The sequence below is a fragment of the Paramormyrops kingsleyae genome, chromosome 3 (genome assembly GCF_048594095.1).
Source record: "Paramormyrops kingsleyae isolate MSU_618 chromosome 3, PKINGS_0.4, whole genome shotgun sequence".
Classification (NCBI taxonomy): domain Eukaryota; kingdom Metazoa; phylum Chordata; class Actinopteri; order Osteoglossiformes; family Mormyridae; genus Paramormyrops; species Paramormyrops kingsleyae.
In genome coordinates, this window is record NC_132799.1 from 32,153,253 (window position 1) to 32,166,512 (window position 13,260).

A 13,260-nucleotide genomic window follows, 5' to 3' on the forward strand; every position below is an offset into this window, starting at 1 on the left:
GGACCAGTGGTCACTCTATAGCACACACACACTGATGCTATAGCAGACACGGTAACGCTAAAGCACACATGCTAACGCTATAGCACATGTGCACACACGCAAATGCCTACACACATACACTAATGCTATAACACACATGCACTAACACGCTAATGCTATAGCACATATATGCAGAAACACTAACGCTAATATTACAACACATATGCATACACACGCTAACACTATAGCACATGCTACTGCTACAGCTAGCGTTACCACCTAATCCATGTCAGGAAGGACACTGAGTTACTACAGGTTTTACAGACTGCTTTTAAACTGAAAGGTTCCCGCGCTCGGCTAAATCATTCAGCTCTTCTTGTGCTTTGACTGGTTTGTTTGCTTGATTGAAAGACGCATCCAGCTGTTTCGCATCAACATGCATGATTACAGGAGACTAACCAATCAGCACACAGTAGGGTGACCAGACAATCCATGTCAGGGAGGACACTTTGAGCTACTTCGGGTTTTACAAACTACTTTCTAATTGAAAGGCTCCTGTGCTCAGCTAAATAGTTCAGCTCTTCTTGTGCTTTGACTGGTTTGTTTCCTTGACTGAAAGACTCATCCAGCTGTTTCATATTAGCATTAGTGACACATGCATGATTATAGGAGACTGACCAATCAGCACACAGCAAGAACTGAGTGCTCAAGTGAAATCCAGGTCCGTTTAATTGAATTGGTAATTTACAATTCCTGTCCTAGCTCAGAGTGTCCTCCCTGACATGGATTATCTGGTCACCCTAGCACACAGCAAGAACCCAGATCCTTTTGATTGAAATGGTAGCTTAAGATCCTATCCTAGCTCAACATGTTCTAACACTACAGCAGACATGAACTAACACTATAACACACATAAGCTACAACACGTGTACACACACACACACACACACACGCTAATGGTAACGCTATAGCACACAGACTCACTCTAACGCTAATGCTATAGCAGCAGCACAGAATATGAATGGAAAGGGCCTATTCAGTGGTCATGGTTAGTCAGTTAAAATAATACCCTTACTCGTGAAAAATAATGCAGGCTGCCACAATACAACAATAAACAATAGGGGAAAATCCAATGCAAAAGAAGCCATTAATGTGAATTACTTAATGTGGCAGCATGTGAAAACACCTCTGGGGGCCGGAGCGCTCACATCCCATGGGGGATATGGGGGGGGGGCTTTCTAGGATTTCACAACTCAAAATCAACCTTCACCAGCCTGCACGCTATAAATGATTCGCTCAGCCAGTATGTCACCAAGCTCATGGGGGGTGGTGCGGTATAACTTTATGCAGTTTTTGGAGAAGGAGAATAACATCTTAGCTCGGCGGGTGGGGATGCTGCCTCTGATCGGAAGGTCACTGGTTCAAATCGCACGGTCAGCAGAGTAATTTCACTGTTGTGCATTTAACCTCTAAAAGCTCTGGGGACTGTCTGTCCCTGGTATCTCAAAAATGTATGTTACTGAATAAAAGCATCTACTATGTAAAAGAACTGCTGCATGTCAACAAAATGTATCTTGTGTTGACAGAGAGCAGCAGGACTCGCTACATTAACTGGACTGGAAGATTAGCTCTAGCTGATCTACCACCATCTGCTTATTCTTCCATATGCAAGTGGTACTGACTCAGATCTGCTGGCCTAAACCCTGACTGCGACCCCCCAGGAACATGGGAAGCCTCTCCAGTCCTGGTATTTAAGTCAAAGCTAAAAACTCACTTGTTTAGCCTGGCACAGTGTTTCCCAATGCTGCCTTCAGGGACCCACGGACAGTCCACGTCCAGAGCAAAAATGTGGACTGTCTGGCAGGGAGCTAGATGGGAGCAAAAATGTGGACTGTCTGGCAGGGAGCTAGATGGGAGCAAAAATGTGGACCGGCTGTGGGTCCCCATGGACCGGATTGGGAAACACTGATAGCTAGTTCCCACCTCCAGCTAGGGCTATAGTGTGCTTGGTCCTATTGACCTACAACCAGAGTTGGCTGGGGATCAGTGTCATTGATTTTATATGAACTGGGTGTCCAGTGCAGTCACTCTGGCTTCACGTGTCCCCTGTGTTGTTGGAGTGCTGGTGCTCAGTGATTCATCATGGCTGTGTCCCCCCCCCCCACCTCTCCTGCCTAGTTAAGCTGCCGTGGTTAAATAGAGCCTCCTTATCTCCATACCGCACTACGAAATACTTCACATAATTTCAACTATCTGTCACACAGTCATATTAATGTACTGTCCAGTTCCCTGCCTGCCGGCCCAGCCTGGCTACACATCTGCCCCTCCAGCTGCTTGCTGTTGGGCCGCCGCACCCCTCCATCCCGCCGAAGGAAGCAGCTTCTTCTCCAGCCTGTCCTGACATCAGCTGGACCTTCTTCTTACACCTGGACTATACCCAATGTTACATCATAAACCGTGACTTTGTAATTTTGGATTTCCTTTGTCAGCCCCTGGAGGATGGGCTCCCCCTTTGTGTCTGGTTCCTCCCAAGGTTTCTTCCTACTAGGGAGTTTTTCTTTGCCACTCTCGCCTCTGGCTTCCTCTCTGGGGGGGGGGGGGGGACGACTTTAAGACAATGTAATACAATGTAATATTGTGACCTGAGCTACACAAATAAATATCAATTGAATTTTTGTACTGAATTGATTCCAGTCAGTTTGCTCCAACCATGTTCTAATGGAAATGCCCATCAGACGATGGGGAGCTGTAGCTGAACAGCACTTGGTGAACACCAGGGGCCGACCTCCCCGACCACATGGGGGAAATGCAGCAAAAAGCCCCCAAAGCAGGGGGACGTCATGCATCATCTCTGAGCAGGACATGCTGAAGCAGAGGTATGGACCACAACAATGTGCAGCAAGCTCTGAGAGAGCTGCAGTCCGGAGTTAATAAGACCAGTCTTCAAAGTTTTATCTCTTTTATGGACATGAAGCATGTTTTTTGATGCCTGGACATAGGAGATCATCTCGGCGGGGGGCTGGGGGTTGGGGGGGCAACAAAGTCCGCAAAGTGCCCAGAAAGACAACATTATGAGTAACTGCAGACAAGCACCAGGGATCTTCTCAGAGCTGCCTATTTCCCTGTCGGCAAGGTGATCCTTCCAAAGAAGGTAACACTTATAACACACATTCTGTGTGCAGCAGATGTGTGTGCGAGTCAAGGGTTAGTATTAGTGCCTTTCTAATGAGTGATGGAGCATCAAACAGTCCAAACGTGCATATAACATTAAAGGTAAACACAGGCCAGCTGGATACAGTCAGGAATCATCTCTACTCACCTGCAGCGAGGCCAGGCAGTGCAGGCACAGGCCGACCACGACCACACCCAGCAGCAGGGCGGCGACGTTGCGCACGTCCCACACGGACTCCACCAGCGGGATGCTGCCGACCTGCCAGTCATAGCAAAGCACGACTGGGGCCAGCAGCAGCCAGGCGTTGAAGGCTAGCAGATAGCAGTAGGTGAGGAATCTGTGGGGGGAGGGGGTGCATTCGGTGATTATCAGGCAGTAAGACGACAGATCCAAAAGTGTGGATCTGTCAACTGACAAACATACAGAGATCAATAAGAGGTTTGGGCACTACTGCATGAAGAATCCATATATACGTGGATTCATTAACATTTCTGTAGGATCTGGTCTTTAGGACCCATAAAATCGTAACTCTACTGGAGCATCAGTGTAATTACAGCCGCTGACATTTACCCCGACAGTGTGGCTGAAGACCGTCAGACAGGACTGCAGCAACAGTACACTGCCCTGCTTCACAGGCGAGTCAGAGCTGCAATGAATCCCGAACCGCGCTCACACGCCGCTCCATTTCCGCGACACGACTCGCACTCAACCGTGCCAAGTCTTGGCTAAACCCCCCTCGTTAGCCGGAAATGCTAATTCCCAGCGCCAAGGGGAGTTCTAGAACATTCTAGGTGGCTTATCAGTGAGAACTCCCGCGTAAAAAAGAACGACTCCGGTGGAGGCATGTCCAAATCGCCTAAACTAGCAGCGACACCATCTGCTCTGCCCAACGTTCTCCCTGAGCTCAGCGTCTACGGCGAGAGGGCGATTATCTCTCATGCAGAAACCCAGGGAACAGGTCTTTGGCTTAGTTACATTTGAGGGGAAACTGTTATGTCATCCCTGCAGGCAGCTAACACCCCCAGTATCCATTAGCATCAGCCGACTCCGTGAGGTCTGATGGCGCCCATTTGGCTTTCGTTACCGCCGTCCGCTGTCGCTAATGCAGGCCTGGGCTTTCGTTACAGCCGTCCGCTGTCGCTAATGCAGGCCTGGGCTTTCGTTACCGCCGTCCGCTATCGCTAATGCAGGCCTGGACTTTCGTTACAGCCGTCCGCTGTCGCTAATGCAGGCCTGGGCTTTCGTTACCGCCGTCCGCTGTCGCTAATGCAGGCCTGGGCTTTCGTTACCGCTGTCCGCTGTCGCTAATGCAGGCCTGGGCTTTCGTTACCGCCGTCCGCTGTCGCTAATGCAGGCCTGGGCTTTCGTTACCGCCGTCCGCTGTCGCTAATGCAGGCCTGGGCTTTCGTTACCGCCGTCCGCTGTCGCTAATGCAGGCCTGGGTCCTCAAATGATACGGAGGCTCTTATGCCTGGGACACCTTTCAAACATTGCAAATGACTAAATGTTTCACAAATACAGTCATTTACAGACTAGTACTCTTTAAAGAAATGCAAAAGTACATTGCAAAATGACTTGGGATGCACTGATTCCATTTTTTGTTTTCCGATACCGATACCTGGGCTTTGGGTATCGGCCGATACTAAGTACTGATCCAATACCAGTGTTTAATTAATAAGCTGTAGGATTCTGCCTCAGTGTGTGGAAGAGACTGTGATCATTCTTTTACATAATATCAAGCTTTCCTAACTAGCCGTGGACCCTACACCATAGCCTGACATGCACCTCTCCAGAAATGCAACTACACGTTGCGGTGACGCAGACTGCATGAACTGTGACTGGTCTGCCTGGTAGTATATCAGTATATTGTGTTGAAACCTGTAACATTAAATAACTTATTTAGTTTAATGTTAGATATAAATAACGCTTCAGTTTAGTTTTTTCTTTGCTTAGCAAACTCCGTCTGCTCAGTACTATGGTGTGTCTTTAGATATTTGATCAAATTGCTTGTGTTAAATCACGTGCTGTTCCTTCCTCCTCTTGACACTTCAGCAGAACAGAGTTTACAGTCTGCTTTACTTTTGCCGCTGTCCTTTATCTTAAATTGTGTCCAAACTGCGGACACCCTCTGCGTTTACTCACCAATTTGCCAATGCCGGTGTTCTATGCATCTATCCTTCCCAAATGTTTCCGGTTGACAAATCTCTCACTACATGTCAAAATCTGATTGGGCAACACAAAAAAATGTAGCGGCTTTAAGTGTTAAGGTAACGTTGCAATTAAGTGGTACTGGTTCTTGGTATCGATCAATTTTTACGAGTATGAGTATGAGCATAGTATCGGTCCGATACCCGATGCCGTGATCGATAACAGTGCATCCCTACTTAATATGTTCAATCAACAGATTGCATAAATAATTGCTTTTTGGTACACTGGCACAGAGACAGGGGCAGAGGAATCAGGAAGACAGGAAAAATGTATGCCCCCCCCCCCCGCCCTGCCCAAAAAAACCTTTACAGCTAAATTATTAAATTGTTTAGTATGTTACAGCAAGGTGTGTGCTGCTGTAATTCAAACTATCAAGAAAATACAAATCCCAAGGAGAAACGATGTTTTGGTACAAAGGATTTTTAAAACCAAGCAAACATAAGATTTGGTCTCTGGGAAGCACACTTTGACATTTGTTATACAAACAGGTTATGGAAACATCCTTTGCAGATCAGAAGCTGCGTGTTCTCTACGGAGGACAGAGGACAACAACAAGAAAACTATGTCAGACACACGCTCGTAAGATTGCTGTTTTGGCGGGATGAAAGAAAGAAAAGCTTGTGGCTTTGCCTCACTGTTGGGCTGTCCCAGTCTGACATAAAATGCGACACCAGTGGGGGCTTAGTGGTGGAACAGTAAGAGACACAGAGAAACGGCAGAGCTAGAAACCAGAGAGAGAGACTAAACAGACCAAAATGAACAATTATCATCATATGACCCTCTTTCCAGGGACAGTAACCAGACCTCATTTTCACACCCTATTTCCAGTGTTTCCTGTTCACAGATCACAAGTAATGGGGGGAAAAAAACGTAAATCCTACTCTATTAAATAGGCCACATAACACTCCATATCTACAGCAGCCAGCTTGGGACTTTGACAAAGTCGTCCTCGCCCCAAATCAGGCTGGATTGCAGGACAGAGCCCGGTCCGCCATCCCTACATCACTAATGAGTGAAGATGGAACCAACCTCGCAGGAGACTCGGAAAGGCGCTGAACGATTATCCAAATATATATAACCTTCAAAGCATCACCTACATTGTTGCACAGCCTGGCATGTGTAACAGACTGATGAAACTGCTCATCGATTTTTTTTGAACAAGAATAGTACAGAATAGATAGGGCACGTCTGGCATTGATTACCACACAAATACCCTTTTGAAACTCAGACTACGCATTGATTTTCCTCAAGGTATCATGAGTACCACTAATAGAAACTTCATCTGTTCGTATGGAAGCACCAGAAGTCCAGTCTGGGCGGGATCGTCTTTACAGTCAAATGGGGTCATTCCCAGTACGGCAGGTGAGGCCTGCGACAGTTATTCGCTTTTCCGTTTGTCTGAGAGCGTCTCCGATACTGAGCCTGGGGGGGTAGCCATCAGTGCTCCGGATAATAGGCACCCCTGTCTTTCCATTTCAAAGGAGCCTCTTGTCGGCACGGACGAGGGAAAGTGTCAAACTGGCTCTCGAGCTGATGAAGCCGCACTGAACCCTGTTTCTGACAGGAAGCGACAGGCCAAGCCTGACGGACTGGTGATGCTGGGGTGTGGCCCCATCGGCGAGGAACTGGGGGAGGGATTGGAACTAAACTTTCATCTGGACATGAAACACAAAGTGTTGGAGTGGCAGTGCTGGTAGCACTGGGTAGGCATTTGGATATGTAGGGTGGGCAATGGTATCACCCCCCCCCCCTCACCCATAGCCACGCCCCTGCAGTGTGGGATGAGGAAAACATGTTTAAGTAAATCACACACAAACTGGGAGAAATGTGGACACAGCTGGCAGAGTGATGTGAAACACACAGGTTGCTACACTAAATTTCACATTTTCAATAGCCAAATAAAAATCACCCCACCCCCCCGAATTTCTCATACATCAGCAGGTCATAGACCACAGTGATCCAACTGAGACAGCTCACTGTATTTAATACAGACTATGTGGTGATTTATACTCATACTTTTAAAAACATAACAATTCTTGTTTCTTGCGGAGTGAACGAAACACATAAAGACGCAAGAAAAAATGCTTCGCCGCATTTTAATGCAGTGTAATATCATCTCGTCCATGCGCACCTGCTCCGGCAGGCTGGGACCCATGTGCTGGTGCGGGAAGCCTGGGGAGGGTGCAATTAACGCATGTCAGCCCCAGTGCTGCTGAACAGCCTGCGCATGTATGTGTGACCATAGGGCATTCGACATCTGCTGAAAAAGGAAGGTATAAAGTGTCTGTCTTCGTCCTTCTTTATGTCCTTTCTACGATAGCTTAACCATTTGCATCTGGGCACATTCTGCAGAAATGCCCAAACTGGAATGAATCCAGCTTATTTACACTTTGGCACTTTGGGTTTTTTTTTTCTCTTAACAGTTCATGGCTCACTGCCTGCTGGGCCACGCCCCCCTTTTTCCCACCACAAGGGCAGCTGCCCAATCAAGTGTGGCTGGGAAAAAAGGGGCGTGGCCCAGCAGGCAGCCTACTGCACAGTGCTGTCACTCTTGACCTCGTTCCACAAAGCTGCATATTTTCCAGCAGAAATACATCCATCCTATGGCTCAGCAGTCAGCGTGGAGCCCACTCAACCAGTCACGTAACTCCACTGAGTGCCATAAAGCTGGATCAGGATCTACCAGCTGGCATCTGCGGTATGATTGTGTAGTATTTCTTCATTAAACACAGAGAACACAGCGCCAATCACCAGCTGTGCTTCATTAATACGAGAGCTACTTTTAATCAACAGAACAGTAGGCATCAAGAGAAGGAACGGTTTTATGGCATCGTGCAAGAGTATTATAGACGTTCATCCATTTTCAATAGCTACTTATCCAGCAGAAGGTCACCGTGTGCTTATCAATTTCAATTCAATTTCAATTTATATTTATATTTATATAGCGCCTTTCACAACAGAGTCGTCCCATGCTTATGCCATGAAGTATAGGGCATGGAGTAAGACACATCCGGCACAGGATGCCTGTCCGGCACAGGATGCCTGTCCATCACAGGATGCCTGTCCGGCACAGGATGCCTGTCCGGCACATGATGCCTGTCCATCACAGGATGCCTGTCCATCACAGGATGCCTGTCCGGCACAGGATGCCTGTCCATCACAGGATGCCTGTCCGGCACATGATGCCTGTCCATCACAGGATGCCTGTCCATCACAGGATGCCTGTCCATCACAGGATGCCTGTCCGGCACAGGATGCCTGTCCATCACAGGATGCCTGTCCGGCACAGGATGCCTGTCCATCACAGGATGCCTGTCCGGCACAGGATGCCTGTCCATCACAGGATGCCTGTCCATCACAGGATGCCTGTCCGGCACATGATGCCTGTCCATCACAGGATGCCTGTCCATCACAGGATGCCTGTCCGGCACAGGATGCCTGTCCATCACAGGATGCCTGTCCGGCACAGGATGCCTGTCCATCACAGGATGCCTGTCCGGCACAGGATGCCTGTCCGGCACAGGATGCCTGTCCATCACAGGATGCCTGTCCGGCACATGATGCCTGTCCATCACAGGATGCCTGTCCGGCACAGGATGCCTGTCCGGCACAGGATGCCTGTCCGTCACAGGATGCCTGTCCGTCACAGGATGCCTGTCCGGCACAGGATGCCTGTCCATCACAGGATGCCTGTCCGGCACAGGATGCCTGTCCATCACAGGATGCCTGTCCGGCACATGATGCCTGTCCATCACAGGATGCCTGTCCATCACAGGATGCCTGTCCGTCACAGGATGCCTGTCCATCACAGGATGCCTGTCCGGCACAGGATGCCTGTCCATCACAGGATGCCTGTCCATCACAGGATGCCTGTCCGGCACAGGATGCCTGTCCATCACAGGATGCCTGTCCGGCACAGGGCACACGGACACACACTATTGGCTACTCAGACAGCCAGCAGTAGGCCAGAAAATCCATGCAGACACGGGAAGAAGACGTGAGCTCAACACACACTGGAGCAACGACCACGAAGGTATGAGGCTAGCCAACGCCCACCCCAGTCTTACAGATATACAGATTATCATTAATGCTTAATTTTTTCATAAGTTAAACAGGCAGTAAAATAAACCGAGGCAAACTGACTAGTGAGCAAAATGCAAAACAGGTCATTAACAATTCATGTCGGTTCGCCAAGATTGTATCTACAGCAGCGACACGAGGAGCAATCTGCTGCTAAGAGAACACTTTCAAACAGGCAGTGTAAGGGCCAGCCTTGGGCCTTCCGTTTGCTCTCTGACATGCCTGATAAAAAAAAAACTAAAAAAACAAAAATAAACAGCAACCACCCCCCCCCCCCCCCGACTTGGCCTGAAGTCATTCAAAAATAACCATAATTTAAATTCACTCACCGTTCGACTCTCTACAGGATTAAACTACCACCAGTAAAGAAAGTATTCTAGGATGCTGGCTAGAACGGATTGTTCACCAGCAGCTGTGTGTAATGTCTTAAATATCCTGGAGCAAAGAGCAGGAGGTTAAACAGAAATTATAAATCACTCGCCAAAGTTTTTATATTAATGGTCATTTCCAACAATAGCTTTGTACATAAGTTTTCTATATCATACCCAGTAGCATAGTTTACATCTTTGTCATAACTGTGGTCTACATAAAAAATTCTTAACTTGTTCCATATACACACACACAGACACACACACACACACGCACATGTTGGGTAAACATATCCTTATGGGGACCGCTTCATTTCTATGGGAAAAATGCTAATGCTAACTATGATAACCTTAACCCCTACCCAGCCCTAACCATAACCATAAGTAACCAAACAAAATACAAGAGTTTTTGCATTTTTAGTTTTTTCATTGCAGTCACGGATTTGTATTAAATTGAGGGAAAAAAAAACTGGTATTCATCATGTTGTGGGGACATTGTGTCTCCATAAGGTAAGGTATACCCGCTCACACACACACACACACACACACACACACACACACAGAGGTTTGTAATTATATCTTTGTGGGGACTCTCCATTCATTTCTATTGGGAAAACTTTAATCCCAACATGACAACCTTAACCCCTACCCAGCCCTAACCTTAACCATAATCAAAAATACAAAATTCAAGACTTTTGGCATTTTTAGTTTTTTGATTGCATTCACATTTCTTTGTGGGGACCTGAAAAAAATTTAAATAAAAATATATATATATATATATGTGTGTGTGTGTGTGTGTGTAGATTCTAACATCCAACCTGGTCAGCAGCAGCACTGCCGCCGGAACAATTATATATATATATATGCATTTAAAGTAGCAGCCATGTGAACGTTGTAATGACCATTTTGATGGTGTTTTCCCTGACCAGTAGTGGCTGGGGGTGGCAGCAAATCACCAGCTTTGCCCCCACAAAAACAATCACCCAAATGCACCGTTTGCCCACTTAATGGATCACCCCCCCCCCCCCACCCCCCTATCGCCGACTTTTAGTGTCCTCTGCCCCCCCTCCCCCCACCTGCCCCTGACACTGGAGCTCCCCCGTGCAAATCTTGGGCCCGGCTGTCAGATTTGTTCCGGCGCCAACGCTGCTGCTGACCAGGGTGGATGTAGGAGTGTTGGCAGAGGGTGGTCACGTGGTCACAGAGCAGATGCAGGCAGGTAGCCACCAATCGTCACACTGCTCACGGACAGCAGCCGAGACCAGGGGGGGCCATTCTGACAGTGAATCTCTCAGGGGACTGTCCTGGAGGCACCCCAGCTAATATGGGATTATGTGTCATCAGAAGACATCTGCAAAGGGCTGATTGTGCTGTTTCTTCATCTGCAGTGGGTGGGGGGGGGGGTTCAGGTGCCTGAAGGGCAATTCAGTGCTGACTTTAGGTATAAAACTTGCTGTTGGCCATACTGACATGACAGCAGATAACAGCCCCCCTCGTGTAATCATACTGTGGAGCTACAGTATGCTCTTATCTTTTGGAATCTGGGGTGTGTGTGTGTGTCCCACGTCTACCATACCTGGTGAGGAGGTGTGGCGAAAATGAGGCTGGATTGTCTTGTTCGGAGAAGAGGGGCATGGAGCCTCCCATGAGCCACAGACGCAAGGCCAGGATGACTGCCACCTGCAGGGGGCACAACGACATTGCGCTCGTTACGCAACACTCAAAACACCCCAATCCGGCATGCAGCTGAGACGGAACTTCCGCTGGCACGCGACAGATGTTCGGTGAAGGCGGAATGTAGGTCAAACAAATTTAATCAGGCTAATCCCAAGCGCATCAAGCTCCTCTGATACTAAAGAATTCAAGAAAATATCACTCTTCTTATTATTCTCTCATCTGGGAGAAGACCTATACACTTTTTTTGTCATGTACTGACAGCAGAGGATTTAAGAGAAACTGCATCCCAAAAGAAGATTTAGACCGGTTTGGGAAAAACAAGCTGGAATACATTACGATTCCACTATTCATAAAGTTTTGCAGGCAGGGTAATATGAAACTTGTCTGCAGTTTTTTTCTGGCAGTAACAATAACGACATTCTTGTTTTTATCTGTCCTTTGTGAAATGGCACCTACTCCTTGATGCTGATATAATTATACCTGGTATCTGCTTCCAAGAAATAGAACTACAATGAGTTTTTAGCTCCACAAATCAGAACCAAATGGTACCACCAAGCAAATGGCAAACAACAGAAGAGAAAATTCTACTTAATAGGCACCATGCGGATGAGATAGCAGGTGAGTTAGTAGACTGTTAATGAAGCAGACCTTTTGGCTGAGGCCAGACTGCAGACCAGTCCATGAATGTGAATACGTTTTTGGTTTTTCTTGGTGTTAAGGTCATATAGGAGACCTTAATATTAACCTCCAAAAGTAAGCATTTGCTAGTGAGAAGATGAGGCATAGATCATTCAGCAACATACAGTGTGTCTGATGTTAAATACGGGAGAGACTGGGGACAATTAAAAAAATTAATCAAAAGTAGAAAAATGACACCTAACCTTAACCCTTTTCAGAAGTAAGGTTGTGCTAGTTTACTAAACATCAGTGGTGTTTAGGGGAATTGAAGTTATGCGGGAAGAAAACTGTATCTCTTTGAAAAACTGACCCTGTTCAACATCTATTCCCAGTCTCTTCCACATTCACACACACAAAATTCCTTTCTCGACAATGCAGACTCCCACGTACAAAGGAAACGCACAGGCTGTGCACATGATCAGAACGAAAATTCGGCAGTGATCATCCGCAGCATTCCTATTAACATTGAAGGCAGACAGAGATGGGGACACGACCTCATATGGGGTCATACACAGCGATACGCATAGGTAACGATCAGAAGAAAGACACACACGGAACAGTCAATGGCGCTGTCAAGGAAAAGCCTGGTACGATTCAGGGATCCTTAAAGGCGAAGCACACAAACACGCATACGTGCACACATCCGATCTGCCAGTAAAACGACAGGCACACCCTCAATCCTCACAAACTGTCACCGGTCACACAGAATGACTCAGCGTGCACCTGAATGTGCCCACACAATTTGCATAAAAGGCCTCAAGGACCCACAGGGTCGTCTCATTGCGGACTACGGGCGTCCTGTTAGATTGCCCGCCGTTGCTGCGCTTTTTGCATTTTTGTATGAGGGCGCGGTGAGGCGTGAGACTGGCCTCGGTCCCCCCCATTTTGTATCCCCGCGGATGTTCTTTCATTGTAGATTGACGGCTAGGTGAACCTGGCATTCAGAGCGGGGTTGGTGAACCTGGCATTCAGAGCGGGGCTGCCCCTGGGAAAGCGCCGGGCATTAGCCGGGAACGTGGCAGTTATACAGTGCCACCTGCGCCCCAAAAGACTGCTGATTTCCCCTCCGGCATGAACGTGGAGGTAGCAAATGTGAAG

The 13,260-nt window shown here is 47.6% G+C and overlaps 1 protein-coding gene across 1 annotated transcript in view; it reads right to left on the reverse strand.

The window, feature by feature from the left end:
- tmtc1 (transmembrane O-mannosyltransferase targeting cadherins 1) overlaps positions 1-13,260 on the reverse strand; it is an 87,512-nt gene that overhangs the window by 38,212 nt on the left and 36,040 nt on the right. Inside the window, exons 6-7 of the mRNA XM_023810973.2 lie at positions 11,384-11,487; positions 3,299-3,488 (exon numbers count right to left, since the gene is read on the reverse strand). Coding sequence (XP_023666741.1) covers positions 3,299-3,488; positions 11,384-11,487 — 294 coding nt within the window. The remainder of the gene's footprint in view (positions 1-3,298; positions 3,489-11,383; positions 11,488-13,260) is intronic.